The sequence below is a fragment of the Ursus maritimus genome, unplaced genomic scaffold, assembly GCF_017311325.1.
Source record: "Ursus maritimus isolate PB19 unplaced genomic scaffold, ASM1731132v1 scaffold_22, whole genome shotgun sequence".
Taxonomy (NCBI): domain Eukaryota; kingdom Metazoa; phylum Chordata; class Mammalia; order Carnivora; family Ursidae; genus Ursus; species Ursus maritimus.
Window position 1 is genome coordinate 32,173,497 of NW_024424675.1, and position 13,964 is coordinate 32,187,460.

Consider the following 13,964-nt stretch of genomic DNA (forward strand, 5'->3'; position numbering starts at 1 on the left):
TCCGCCCCCCCCCCCGTCTGTCCCAGGAGGCCCGCAAAACTGGCGCGGGGCCACACACGCTGGAGTGACTCCGTTCAGACTCTGTTCGAGGACTCATCAGGGAAGAACGCGCAAGGACAGGGCTGCCTCCCCGCACCCCTGGAATGACACTGGGCCACAACCATTTGGCATCTCTCCCAGGAGCCTTCCTACATCTCCAAGCTCCCCCTTGGTTTTTTCCCTAGATCTTCTGATTCCAGTCCCTGAAATGCTATTAGCATAAATGGGGCTGCAAATTCAGATGACCTCAGAGCTGGGCAGGTCACATAAACAAAGGAATGAGACAGGGTAACAGACGACAGGGCGTGGTTGCGTGGAGAGTGACGGGCCTGCCAAAATGCATTTAAATTCAGCGTGATTTAAAACACTGAGCTGGCCCAAGCAAAACCAGCTTGCCAGCCGGATGCAGCCTCCGGGCATCGAATTTGTGCTTTCCACGGAGGACATGGTTAAGAGATGGGCTTCGAAGACAGATCTGGTTTTGAATCTTAGCCTCTTATCTGCAAAACGCAGTGGTGTTTCAAATCATAGAGCTGGTGTGACGAATGTACGAAATAATGCACGTGAAGTGCTCAGTGCAGGGCCCGGCACATAGTAAGTGCTTAATTTATAGGAGCCGTTATTATCGTGGTAAGTCAGAGGAGAGCGGTGGTGATGAATTTTTTATAAAAGCAGCCTTCCTTCCCGAGAGCGAAATGATGCGGGCGGGCGGGCGTGCAGGCGTGGAGCCGTGGCGCCCCCCGGTGGTCATACTCCATAACGGCAGTGCGGTGTAGCGGGCCGAAAAAAATGGTTAGGAGCCAAGTTACGCTTTCAGATCAGACAATGGGTTTGAATGCAGTTCTGCCACGTGCAAGTAGGCGACAGGGCATTCACCTCCACTCCTACCCTACATCTCTCCATTTCCGACAGTTACAATGCCATGGAGCGGCTCTGACAACTTAATGAGACAATATAACATCACCAGGCAGGCAAGTAGTATTAATCGCTGTTAGAAAGTGCTGGCTAGGATCCTAGCAGGATCCTAGCACACGGCCGTCACGACGGCAGCACCCTAGCGCTCAGAACACCCCTGGCCCCACGCTGCCAATACCCTTGTGAGGAGTAATGGAGGGATGCCCCGTTGTTATTTAGTTTTTCTTTTATTGGGTGGAGCTAAGGAGGAGTTACTCTGCTTTGGAGCCTCTGACCAAAAAAACAGACTCCTGTGGATACCTGACATCTTCCTGGAGCAAAGTATTCTTTGATTATGCATTGCTCTCTCCAGACTTCTCTTTTACAGTGAAAATTCCCCTGGAACTTTCAACCCCCCCCCCCCCGGTGAGGATGAGGGCATCAGCTGCTTTCCTCCCAGACAGGAGGGACCCCAGGGGTACCAGGGGTGGGGGACACTCTGTACTGTCATTATCTCCAGCGGGACCCCACTCCACATACACCCTTCACCCCACTTGTTCTTCTGCCCAGAGAGGCGACTTCCTTCCTTCTGAGGAACCAGAAGGGGATGAGGAGCTCACTGAGGGAGGCCTTCCTAGGGTGGGAGACCTGCCCCCCAGCTGCTGAGCCGTCCCCTGGAGCTGGAGGAACCAAGGCCATCCTGGGGCTCGGACTGCAGGGCCCCTTACCTTTTCCCTCTGGAACAGCAAGCCTCACCCCAGCCCCGCTCCTCCACCCTGCTCACACGCCTCCTTACAGGGTCTTAGGCTTTTTCCAGCAGACTGAAGTTCCTTCCCCCTGAAAACCCCAACAGAGGGACCTCTGCTTGCTCCCTGAGTATCCTTTCCCCCTGCCCTGGAAGCTTCCTGCCAAGACCCCACGGTAGCGGTCAGTGATCATAGGCCCTGGCAGTGCCCATGGGGTCGTTTCAGGCTCCCCTATGGCACAAGACACCTAAAACGAATGCTGGGCATGGCAGAGCGCGGGCCAAACTTCTAGAGCTGGCGCCGGCCAACTCTGGGACCGTGTGTGTGCGGGCCTGAGCCACCAGGGGGCGCCCGACTCTGCCCAACCTTCCCTGACCTGGAGGCTCCTGTGGGACTCAGGTATGAGCCTTCTTTTCAAACCATCCAAGGTGATTCTAATGCAGCCATCCTCTGCTCCCACCTCTCACTCCCATTCCTGCACACGCACGCGCGCGCACACACACACACACACACACACACAGAGTTTTTGTTAAAATCCCACCGATTTAAGCAGCTCCCTCCTCATTCCTGTCCTCACCACCCCTCCAGTGGTCCCTCCAAGCCCATCCTTCTTCCTGGATCATGCCAGGGTTTCGAACACCTCTTTACCACCCACAGTCCCCCTCGTCTGGTTTCTCACTGCACTGCCTGTGAAGAAAGCCACAGGCAGGCATTCTGGTCTCCATGGCAGAAGGGGAAACAGAAGGAAGGAATGACACAAAGCGAGTTCGTGGTGGCACCAGGGCGTCCCAGCCACCTGCTCCCTCCGGGAGCTGCTTGTCAGGGGCGAGGGACCCTCCCCTCCCACCGCCCCAGGGGGCAGCCAGCTGTGGGAGAACTTTCACAGTGCTTCTTCACAGACAAGTTGGGACAACTGCTTTCCTGCGCTGACTCACTGTGTGACCTCTGGCAAACCTTTCCTCTCTGGGCCTCTGTAGACAAGGAAGGAGGCCTCTGGGTCCCCCCGAGACATTCTGTGACTAACTGGGGACCAGATCGTCTCCATGTCTTTGGGGCTTCTGAGGTCCCCAGCCAAAACGCAAGAGGGCTTTTAAGAGGGCTTTGGCAGTACTGGGGTGTTCGGCAATCATAATCCAAGTCTACATGTCTCCACGGCTTCCTCGGCTGGGCTTTACTCCACGAGCATCGACACTTCGTGGAATTGCCACCACAGCCTCGGGAGGGAGGGAGGTACTATTATTTTCCCTGTTTAGAGATGGGGAAACTGAGGGTCAGAAAAGACATAAGTGGCTGAGCAGGATAGGTCAGGAAGACCCAACCTCAAAGGGCAGGCTCTCTCTTCTACCATGTGCTGCTCAGGGAAGGTTCTGGAAGCCTGCTCTGGAAACTCAAGGTTTGCCTTAGAAGGTCTTTGATCTGCCCCAGCCCAACCAAAGCCCTTGGGCTGTCCCACAAGAGGTATTATGGGAACTGTAAGAAAAAGACAGGGCCCGCAGCGTCTCTTGCCCCTTCGGCCAATCCTTCTGGCTGGGCCCACAAGCAGACACCGCAGCCCCTCCAGAGCCCGCGAGCAGATGCAGGTTTATTATTGTACAGACTGCAGCACCCGGAACCCTCACCCCAAGCACCAGCCCTAACCCGAGGTCTGGGAGCTCTGGTACCCAGAGGCTTATCCCCAGCCCTGGGCCAGCCCCAAACCTGGACAATGCTCTCAGAGCCGAGGCCTGGGGCCCATGGGCCCTGAGCAGTGCCCCCAGCCCAGCCCTGTCGTTCCCTCGGAGTCCGGAAAAGCCCAAACACAGACAGAGCCACGGGCTGGCTGAGGGTGGGAGAATCCACAGGCTCCTCTCCACACAGACGCAGTCCAAGATTCCAGCCCCGCCATGAGGCCCCAGCGGTGCTTGAACAGCACGCGTGGAGCTGGAGGAAGGTTCCCAAGTACAGAGGTGGGAAGGCAAGGCCAACCTCATCAGGGGCAGACTCCAGGTTGCGGAGTGGGCTGGCGAGGCTGGACCACGACACCAAAGCCCCCAATGTCCACAGAAACAAAAACAGGAGAGCAGCACCCCCGCGGCTCTGCTTGGATGCCGCTGCTGCAACCTTCCCTGGGTTTGGAGGGGCCTAGAAGCCCTTTCCCTTTGTCCTGCCCGGTGCAGGGGCCCGCGAGCCCTCGGCCTCCACCCAGCCCAGCAAGCACAAGGGACTGGAGACCCAGTGTGGTACAAAACATCTGTAATGAGCTACATGCAAACACCGTCTTCTGCCAAGCAAGCCAGGGGGCTCATTATCCGACAGACTGCACCCACTGGGGACCCCAGACTCGCTCCGCTCTCCCTGGGAGACACTTGTTGACAAACAGCCTGTCTTCAGCACCTGCCTGAGAGTCTGCCTGGGAAGGTCTGCCTGGTCTTCCAAGGGCTTCCACGCTCACTCTCCCTTGAGGGTGTGGGGGGCCCTGGTGTGGGAAACAGACAAACCAATTCATAGGACAACCCGCTGGCATTACCTTGGCAGAGCCGGGGCTCCCGCAGGGTAACCCTTCACCGCCCTGGGCACCGGAAGCCCCAGATGCGATCCCAGCCTCGGGCTCAGGCACAAAGACAGGGGCCATCCCAACGGCCCCTCAGCCCTTCCTCCCGCCCCAGGCTCCAGTGCCTCGTGTCTCCCCCTCGTCTGCTGGTCCAGAAGGGAAGCTGACTGGACCAGTGGTAGGAGACGGGAGCGCTGTGTCCTGAGATATTCACACTGAGCACGTCCATTTCCTCTATTGTCATCCAGAACATCTGTAAGCAAGGGACAGAGTGTGCTGCGTGGAGCCCATGAAAGGCAGGGCCTTGGCACCGTCTGGGGGTGGCTCCCTGGCTCACCTGCCACAGGGGTCTGTCAGTCCCTCAGCAGCCAGACGGTTAAAGTAAAGCGGGGCAGGGGTGGAGGGAAAGGGGCTGGGAGTTAGTATTACTATTCTGGTTTAGTGATGTCTCCCAAAACACACAAAAGCTCAGGGAAGGGGGACCCTAGCAGCAAGGCGAGGGACTAGATGAGGATGAGGGACAGGCGAGCTCAAGAGACCAGGGCTCTTCCTTCGAGGATTCCCCTGCCACGGGGAACAGAGCTCCCGGAGGATCCCCAGCACATTACAATTCCTCTGGGCACCACTGCCACCCAGCACCGGGGCCACGGGAGGCCTCCTTAAATGGATGTGGTGTGGATGTGAGCTGGACCCCAGGGCTCCAGGTCCAGAGTTCAGTCCTCCTTGGCCACCCTGCCTGGTAATGCAGAAAGATGGGTCCTCACATCCCCAGCAGGAACTCCTGGCTCTGCAAAGAGACAGTGAGAGGCTCAGGTGAGAGAGGGGGGAGGGAGAAAGGAAGAGGCTGAGCCAGGTTCAACGCAGGGTCCAAGCCTCAGGCCTGATGTTGTCTGGGGCAAGGACCCACCTCTCCCAGCCCCTGGGGCAGCCCTGTCCCTGGGCTCTGACTCAAAGGGATCAGAGTCAAGTCCCTGCGGCCTCTCCTGGCCTCGCTGTTCCCGTGCCTGGAAAACTCTTCCCTGTCCTTCTCCCCACTGTCATCTGGTTTGCCCTTCCACCCTTCAGGTCATTAAGCTGTCAGTCCCCACAGCCATCACGCCCAGATCCCCTGTGAAACACAGGCCCCAGCAGAGCCCAGCACGCACCCCCAGGGCATCACCTACCAGGCTAATACTGTCACTGGCTATTTACTGGGTGAGTTCTTGTCCTCTCCTGGGACTGAGTGGGAACCTCCAGCCCACACTAAGCTAGGATTGGTGGGGGGGGGCGGGGGTGTCTTTGGTTGGGGGCAGGGCAAGAGGCAGAAACTCTGTTAGCATCACCAAGCATAGGATTCATGGTGTGAAGGCTGGTCCTAGCAGGGAAAAGATTTTATTTATCTTGTGGATATTTCACCCTGAGACCCATGAGAGCCACCTCCCTTCAGCCCAACGCAGCCCAGTGCAGCCCAGCGCAGCCCAGCCCACCTCCTTTTCACCGGGCCTTTCCAAGTTCTCCCAGCTCCAGCATGGGGCAGCGACTGACTGACAGAGGGGTTTCTGGAAGGGAGGACTGGGGGATGGGGAGGCTAGGGGCAGAGGGATTACAGACTGAAATGGGCAGGGGAGAAAGGAAAGGCAGAGAGAAGAGGGCCTGGCTGGCTAAGGCAAGCTCAGGTGAGACTGCGGGAGTCTGGGGAGAGGCTGTTTGCCTCACCTCTGGATGTCTGACTTTTGCATAATGAGCTGTAAGTTAGGGTTTACTCTTATCTTCACCCCATTTCTTAGGGCAGGAGTGGGTCCCTGCTGTATCCCTAGATCCCAGCAGAGCAGCTGCTCAGTAAATGGTGGTCAAATGAATAAATGAACGAATGAATGGTGAATGAGTGAGTGAGTGAAGCCCCCAGGGCTCACCTGGCAGGGAGCAGGTGCTCTGCACATGTTGAGCTAACGAGGTGTGTGTGTGTGTGTGTGTGTGTGTGTGTGTGTGTTTTGGGGAAAGCATGATCCATCAAATCCACAAATCCGTTGTTCCTGCCTCTGCTGGGGGCCGGGCCTCAGTTTAGCCGCAGGACAGGCACCCAGCAGGCAACATCCTTCCTCCATCACCCTGGTGCCCAGAGCTCTCTATAGGCTCCCACCCCTGGTAGACGTACCTGGTAGACAAGGGTCAGGTCAGGAGGTGAACAAAGAGGATGGCCAGGCCGATGTTAAGCAGGATCACCATGCAGATAAGGACGGTATTGGGGACCTGGGAGCAGTGGAGAGAAGCTGAGTTCCCATGGCCTCTGAAACACCCCCCACCCAAGACCCAACAAGGCTGGACAGAGGAGCAGGAACTTCTGAAAGGACCCTCCTGAGAGCACCCCTCGTTTTGCTCACTGCTGTGTCCAGCACCTGGACAGCAGACCATAAGAGCTGGAAGGATTCTGGGAAATGATTAACCGAACTGTTCAGGGTCCAGAGAGGCGCAAGGATGTGTCCCAAAGCACAAAGTGGGCAGCGCTGGGCCTGGAAGCCAGAACAAGCCTTCCTTTCTGCTAATCACCCCTGGACGGCATCCACCGGTCCCACAGAATCTTGCCTCACTCGTGGTCCCTGAGTTTCTAGCTCCCAGCCCCCCTCTAATAAGCCCTACTGGGTCCTTCCTCCACTGCCAGGAAGCCCTCCCTGCTACACCTTGTAGAAGACGCTGCTGGTGCTCAGATCGCCCTAGTTCCCCAGGTGCACTCACTCCCCCCTAGCTGCTTAGGGCTCCCAGCACCCCCTTCTCCAAAGCAGTGCCCCCCCCACCTGACTACAGGCACAAAAGCCTGCCCCCCCGTCCCAAAGTGGGGGGACTCTGCAGTGAGATTTATGCTACTAAGTCCTGATTAGGCTACACGTGACTAAGCAGAGTTTTCCCCTGCCCCATCCTGGGCCATCACCCTCCCCATCCCCAAATCATCCGCACTGGAATCCGGCCTCGAGCCCAACCACCCCTGGGGGGACCGAGCCGGGACACATCCTTCCGCCACCAGCCTCACCTCCTCCACCTCCACTTCGGCCTCAGCTGCCAGTGCCGCCTCCTTCCGAGCCTTCTTCTTGGCCCCCGCCTTGGTCAGCCCTCGGGCCTCCGTCTTGCGGGCCTTGGCCTTGGGCTCGGCTTTGGGGACGATGGGCTTGGGCTCCAGCTTGGCCGGGGACTCGGGCGCGAGCTCGGGGGCCCGCACCGGAGCGGCGGCCGGCGACGGCGGCGCGGAGTCGGGCCCGGAGGCCTCCGGCTCCGGCTCGTCCTCGAAGGGCGGCGGCGCTGGCGGCGCGGTGCGCACGGCATAGCTGTGGTAGCCCCGGTACAGCGCCACCTCGGGCTCCGGCGACGGCGCGGGCGGCGGTTGCAGCGCCTCGATGGCCATGTGCTCGGTGGCCGGCCGCGCGGGGCTGCGGCGGCCCGCGCCCTCGGATGGCGTGAGCGGCCGGCTGCCCTCGGCGCCCGGCTCCCCGTTCCAGGCGCCCGGGCTCGCCAGGCGGTCCCTGGTCGCCCCCGGGCGGGGCCGCTTGGGCTGCGGGGGCGTCCCGGCCGGGGACGGGGGGCCGCCCTCGGGCCCGAGGGGCTCGTGCTCGTGCAGCTGCGGGCTCTCGCGGGACCGCAGCGGGGGACCCGCGGCCCCTGGGCCCCGCTCCGGGGGCTCGAGCAGGCTCTCCGAGTTCTCCAGGATCTCCTGCAGCAGCCGGCGCTTCTGATACTCGGGTCCTGCGGGCGACAGGCAGCGAGGTTGGCCTCGAACCCGGGTCCCACCCGGTGACCCTGGACGAGCCACTTCACGTGGCCCAGCCTGCTATTCACCCAGCCAGCACCTTCGTATCGTCTGGCGTGGGCCCGCACTATGTCAAGCAGTTTCCAGAGTATAGCTCATCTATAGCCTTCTAACGACCCGAAGAGGCCCATGCTATTATCGGCCTCATGTTTACAGAGGAAGAAAGGGAGGCTCAGAGAGGTAACATCACTTGCCCAAAGTCACCCAGCTGACAAAGGGCAGAGCCAGGACCAGCACCCAGTCTGACTGGCTCTGGAGTTTATGCTCTTCACTGTGACACTGGTTTCCTTCCATTCCTTTAACCGAAAAATGGCCTAACTGTACCTATTTCATAAATACTAATGGAAGGGTTAATGGAAAAAAATGCATGAAAAATGCGGAGCTCAGGTCCTGGCACATGGTGACAGCTGTTGCTATGACCCCCCAAGGTGGAGGCCCTGCCGGGAGGTGTCGCTTTTCCTGGGACCAGCAGGGGGAGCAACTTAGCCCACTAGGTACACATCTGCGCTCCGCGGTCCCCCAGCTGGTCCCCTGCGGTGTCCCTGCTACAGCCAGAATAACAGTTAGAAGAGACAAGTCTAATCATGCCACTCGCCATAAACCCCTTGGATGCGGAGAACAGCAATCTCTCCCCCCCCGCCCCCCCCAGGCTCCCACTGCTCTATCCACCCACCGAGTCTCTATCAGAGGCAGGGTCCCTCTTATTCTGCGGCCTCTTTTCCCACCAGTTCCTTCCTGTTTTACTATCTAGCCTCTGCGCCTGCCAGTCGGCTCCAGGTTTCTGTGCCTTTGCACGTGCACTCCCTTCCTCCTGGTTTGCCCAGCCCACACAGCACTGCAGGGGCCGTGATTCTCAGTGAGGGTCCCAAACCGGCAGCATCGCCGGTGCCTGATCCTTGTTAGAAAAGCACATGCAGGGGCGCCTGGGCGGCTCAATCAGTTAATCCTCCGACTCGATTTTGGCTCAGGTCATGATCTCGGGGTCCTGGGATTGAGCCCAGCATCGGGCTCTGTATTTAGCATGGAGTCTGCTTGTCCCTCTCCCTCTGCTCCCCGCCCCCCATCTCTAAAATAAGTAATAGATAAAATCTTAAAAAAAAAGAAAGAAAGAAAAAGAAAAGCACATTCATGGGCTCCACCCCAGACCTACTGAATCAGAAACTCGGAGTAGGCCCAGTGTGCTGTGTCATGTTTGAGCCCCACTGACCTGGCGTACTCTCCTTCAGCCTTCAAGATTTGGCTCCAACGGCCTCTCCTGGGGGCAGCCTTCTCTAGCATCCCCCTGCCGGACTGGGTGAAGGGCGCCCTGAGAGCTCCCAAAGCCCTGTTCAAGCCACACAGAACTTATGCTGTGTGGAATTTCATCGCAATGGTGAGATAAGAGCCAACAGTTATCAAGAGCTCGCCGTGGATTGGGCCAGGTGCTCCCCACCTGACATGCATTTGACCCACCTCCCAAGAAGGTATTATTCTTACTCCCATTTTACAGATCAGAAAACTGAAGTTTCCAGAAGTTAAAGAACGTAACACGGTCGCTGAGCTGGTCAGCAGTGGAGTCAGGATGTGAATACATGCCTCACTCCCTGATACGTTGTCTCCACGCTTCTCTGCTCCTCTAGATTCTGGAGCCCGGAATCCCGATTTTGTGCCCCAGAGCCCAGCACAGCACCTGACACACGCGCAGCACTCACTTAATGCCAGACTGAAAGTGATGAGCAAGGGCAGGAAGGCTTTTTGCCTCTTGCTCCACAGAGACCGCTCCCTTCGCTAAGTTTCATCGGCTCAACGCTCAGCCCTGTCTGCAGCAGAGAGGAGACAGCCTGGAGGGGGTCCAGTCCACAGCCGGGAGCCTCTGACTCCCCCCCACCATCTCAGCCTGAGCCCCCAGTATCACAGCTTCCCAAGCTTTCACCATACCCGCCCCTCCCCCACCGGTTGCTTGAACTCGCGGACATTTGTGAACCCAGTTGGGCACCTCGGCTTTCCAGCAAGCAAGTGAAAAGAAAAACAGTCCAACCCTGGGAGCTCCCCTTACCCTGTCCTGCCCGTCCCCTCCCTGGCTGGCCCTACCTGGCTGGTAGAAATCCGGAGCCAGCTCCCTGGCCAAAGTGCGGGCAATGTTGGACTCCTGGTTGGCAGCGAGGGCAGCCTGTTCCGCTGCCTCAGCTTTGGCCTTGGCGTGGCTTGTCCTAAGGAGACAACATGGTAGAGACTCAGGATCCCTCCGGAAAACCAGACCTTTGCCCACCAAAGACACGCCGGACGTAGCACGCATTCACCCAGGCTGTCAATACGGATGTGCTGAAACCCGTGGGCCAGACTGCTGCGCATTCCGCAGACTGTCCCTCTTCCTTCTGGGCACAGAGACGGACTCCATCTCCCTCGCAGTCAGTGCGGTCTGGTGACTGAGTCCCGGCCAGTGCACCGTGGGAGGACATGGTGTGTACTGTTTCCAGGCCGGGCCCATAAAACCCCCTGTGCGATCCCTACATCCTCTCCTTTCCCCACACTGCTGGTTGAACAGAGGGAAGGCCAACACCCCAGAACGGGGACCTGAACCTCTTTTGTGTCACAGACCCCTTTGGCATCTGGTGACACTTATGGACCCTTTCTCAGAATGAGGTTTTAAAATGCAGAAAATACACAGGATTACAAAGGGATGCAGTTATACTGACACGCTGTTACCAAAACAGTAGGAACAAATCCGTAATGTCCTTCGTTAACACGCTGAACAAAATATCCGGCAAGTGAACTAACCACAGTAATTTTAAAGTACAGATGAGCAGAGAGGATATTTCAAAGATATCCAGCACAGGCGCGCCCGGCTGGCTCAGCGGGGGGAGCGTGCGGCTCTTGATCTTGGGGTCATGAGTTTGAGCCCCACACTGGGTGTGGAGATTACTTTAAAAAATCAGATCTTTATAAAAAAAGACTGCAACAATAATAACGTGACATGAAAGTACGTGCTTTCCACTGGTGACAAGGTCACAGGTGTTTCTAATGCCACTATGGTTTATTGCCTACCTTCACAGTTGAGGCAAATGCTAAATTTCAGTAAGAAGTTAGTAAAAGTAAGATAGTTTTCCCACCTGTTGTAGACACTTTGGTGCCCACCGAGATCCCCTCGCTAGGCAAATACACACACCCCCAGCTCCTGGACAGGCTGCTAATGGCTCGTTGCTATCCCAGAGAATCACACCCAACAGAAGCCGCATTGTTCTAGAGGTCAGACCACCTCCCCCACTCCAACCAAGCAGCCCACAACTAGTGACTGATGACACCCACCAGTCCCCCTCTCGCCCCAGGAAGAACCAACTCTGTGGTACAAGCCAGGCTCCAGAACACCCACCATGGGGTCAGGCTGAAGCAGGACTGCAGGTAAGACCACATCCTTGCTTGGTTACTTCCCAGCCCTACCCTGCTTCCGTCACTCCCCTTCTCTCCCGACAGTGTCCCCTCAAAAAAATCATCTGCTCAAGAATCCCCACCTTGGGGCGCCTGGCGGGCTCAGTCGGTTAAACGTCCACCTCCGGCTCAGGTCATGATCCCAGCGTCCCGGGATCGAGTCCTACACTGGGCTCCCTGCTCAGCAAGGAGTCTGCTTGTCCCTCTCCCTCTGCCCCTCCCCCGGCTTGTGTTCTCTCTTGCTCGCTCACTCTCTCTCTCAAATAAGTAAAATCTTAAAGAAAAAAAATCCCCACCTCAGGCTCAGCTTCTAGGTGGTCTAACCTAAGACAGCATCCAAGTTCACAGACGCCCTGAATTCTATCCACAGAACCCCCTGTGGACCCCACGTTAAGAAACACAGTGGAAGGAACCTCGGTCTGGAAATGATTATTGCATAGTGCAGAGTTCCCACACTGGAATGTGGAGCACTTAGGCACCACATTTAAACATCCTATGTGAACATTTAAGCAAACCTCACATGCTTGTGGAGTTAAGCACCTGAGATTCGGGGGATGTTTGTTTCCGCTGTTAGTCTAGCGAGGAGCACCTGCTAAAGTAGTAATAGCTCTGTTACGAATGGGCCAGGCACAGTTGTAGCAGATTGTCTCATGCAGTCATCATCACACCTTAGCAAAGCTGGTGCTGTTATTATTTCCCCAGTTGTGCAGAAGAGAAAACTGAGGCACAGACAGGTGAAATAATTTGCCCTGGGTCTCAGGGTCCTTAAGTGCAGGAGCTCAGATTTGAACCCAGGCAAAACGACCTCAGAGCTTGTGAGCTTGAACACTACTTGGGAAATGTGCCACACTCGGCCAGGAGCTGAGGACAGAGACTCCGGGGGGTAAGCCAAGCCCCGTCCCTGTCCTCACTGTCAAGTCAGGGAGGAAGGCGGTAAACTACAAATAACAGAATGTCTTTAAGAAAAGGTGATTAAATAAAAGGTCCTCAATTGCAATTGTGAGAAGTGCCATGAAGGGAAAGTCGAGAAGGCAGTGACCACATCGAGCAGGAAGACAATACAGGTCGGTGGCAGAGGTGGGGTCAGGGAAGGTGTCTTTGAGAATGTGACAGTTAAGTGACATGAAGACAAACAGAAGTTAGACCCATAATAGGAGAGGTGGGAACAGCAAATCAGGTAGAGGAAAGACAGCAAGAGCTCGGTGCCTTTGGGGCACTGAAAGGTCAAATCAGCGTCGGCACTGAAGCTGAGCTAATTCCTCGGGGAGTTGACGTGGGTCTTTGTACCTCAGTCTCCAGCGTATAGAATTGGGCCTGCAATAAGGGAGAGGGCTTTTTCGAAGCTCCTTTTCCGTGAAAGGCCCATTACCTCTGCTATCCCCTTCAATTCTCAGAACGGGCTGGGAGGTGGCTCTTCCTGTTCGTCCTTCACACATGGGGAAACTGAGGCTCAGAGAGGTATCCCCCCAAGGATGCAAAATGATAGTTAACACACAGCATTTACTACATGCCCCGGGCTTTCCAGAATGAACTCATTTGGGTAGCAGACGTTGGTACCACCATCCCTCTTTACGGAGGAGAAAGGCAGGGCCCCAGGTTTCAAGGAACTAATGCAAACTTAGCCAGCGAGTAGCAGAGCAAGATTTCAAACCAAGGCCTTCTGGGCTCTAGAGTCTGGGCCTTAAACCATAGGCTATCCCTCAGTAGTGAGCAGTGAGGTCGCACCCACGACTGTCTGGTTTCCGAGCCCTGCCCTCTACGATGCCACCTTGCCACAGTAATGGTTACCGAAGGGAAGAAGACACAAACGTGGGGCGCCCGGCTGGCTTCGTCGGTAGAGCATGTGACTCTTGATCTTGGGGTCGTGAGTTCAAGCCCCACATTGCATGTAGAGTTTAGCACAGGGAATAGTACAAAGCCCAGCTTTGGATTCCAACTTTGGCTCTGCCAAGGGTGGCGCTAGGGTGAGGCAAGTGAGGCCCTCGCCTCAGGCTCAAGATTTAGGAAGATGCCAAAAACTCAGTAAGCAAGATCAAACAATACTTTAAAACAATATTTCTAAAAGTCAAAAACAGGGGCGCCTGGGTGGCACAGCGGTTAAGCGTCTGCCTTTGGCTCAGGGCGTGATCCTGGCGTTATGGGATCGAGCCCCACATCAGGCTCCTCTGCTATGAGCCTGCTTCTTCCTCTCCCACTCCCCCTGCTTGTGTTCCCTCTCTCGCTGGCTGTCTCTATCTCTGTCAAATAAATAAATAAAATCTTTAAAAAAAAAAAAAAGTCAAAAACAATGCCAACAAATCCTTGATGAACAAGCTACGAACAAAATTTAAATAAAGCCTGGATCAGATCCTACATTTTGCATGACCTTGCTCGCGTCACCCTAGTCCCGACCCCACGGCAACTGCAGGACTGTGCGTGAGTGGCTCTGCCTCTCTGTGCCCCGCTTTCTTCGATCTGCACAACTGAGATCATAACTCTCCCCTCTTGGAGTTGTGGCAGAAACCAACACGTAAGAGGCGGCCTACAAAAGGGCTTGGGCCGGAATGGGGCCGAGCGGAGGCGGTGGGGGTGGTGG

General features: G+C 56.5%; 1 protein-coding gene across 1 annotated transcript in view; it reads right to left on the reverse strand.

Annotated features, from left to right (window-relative positions):
* Positions 1-2,924: 2,924 nt before the first annotated feature.
* Positions 2,925-13,964, reverse strand: part of JPH2 (junctophilin 2) — a 64,345-nt gene continuing 53,305 nt past the window's right edge. Inside the window, exons 3-6 of the mRNA XM_040638341.1 lie at positions 10,055-10,173; positions 7,214-7,920; positions 6,344-6,438; positions 2,925-4,996 (exon numbers count right to left, since the gene is read on the reverse strand). Of these exons, the coding sequence (XP_040494275.1) occupies positions 6,358-6,438; positions 7,214-7,920; positions 10,055-10,173 (907 nt within the window). The 3' untranslated portion in view covers positions 2,925-4,996; positions 6,344-6,357. The remainder of the gene's footprint in view (positions 4,997-6,343; positions 6,439-7,213; positions 7,921-10,054; positions 10,174-13,964) is intronic.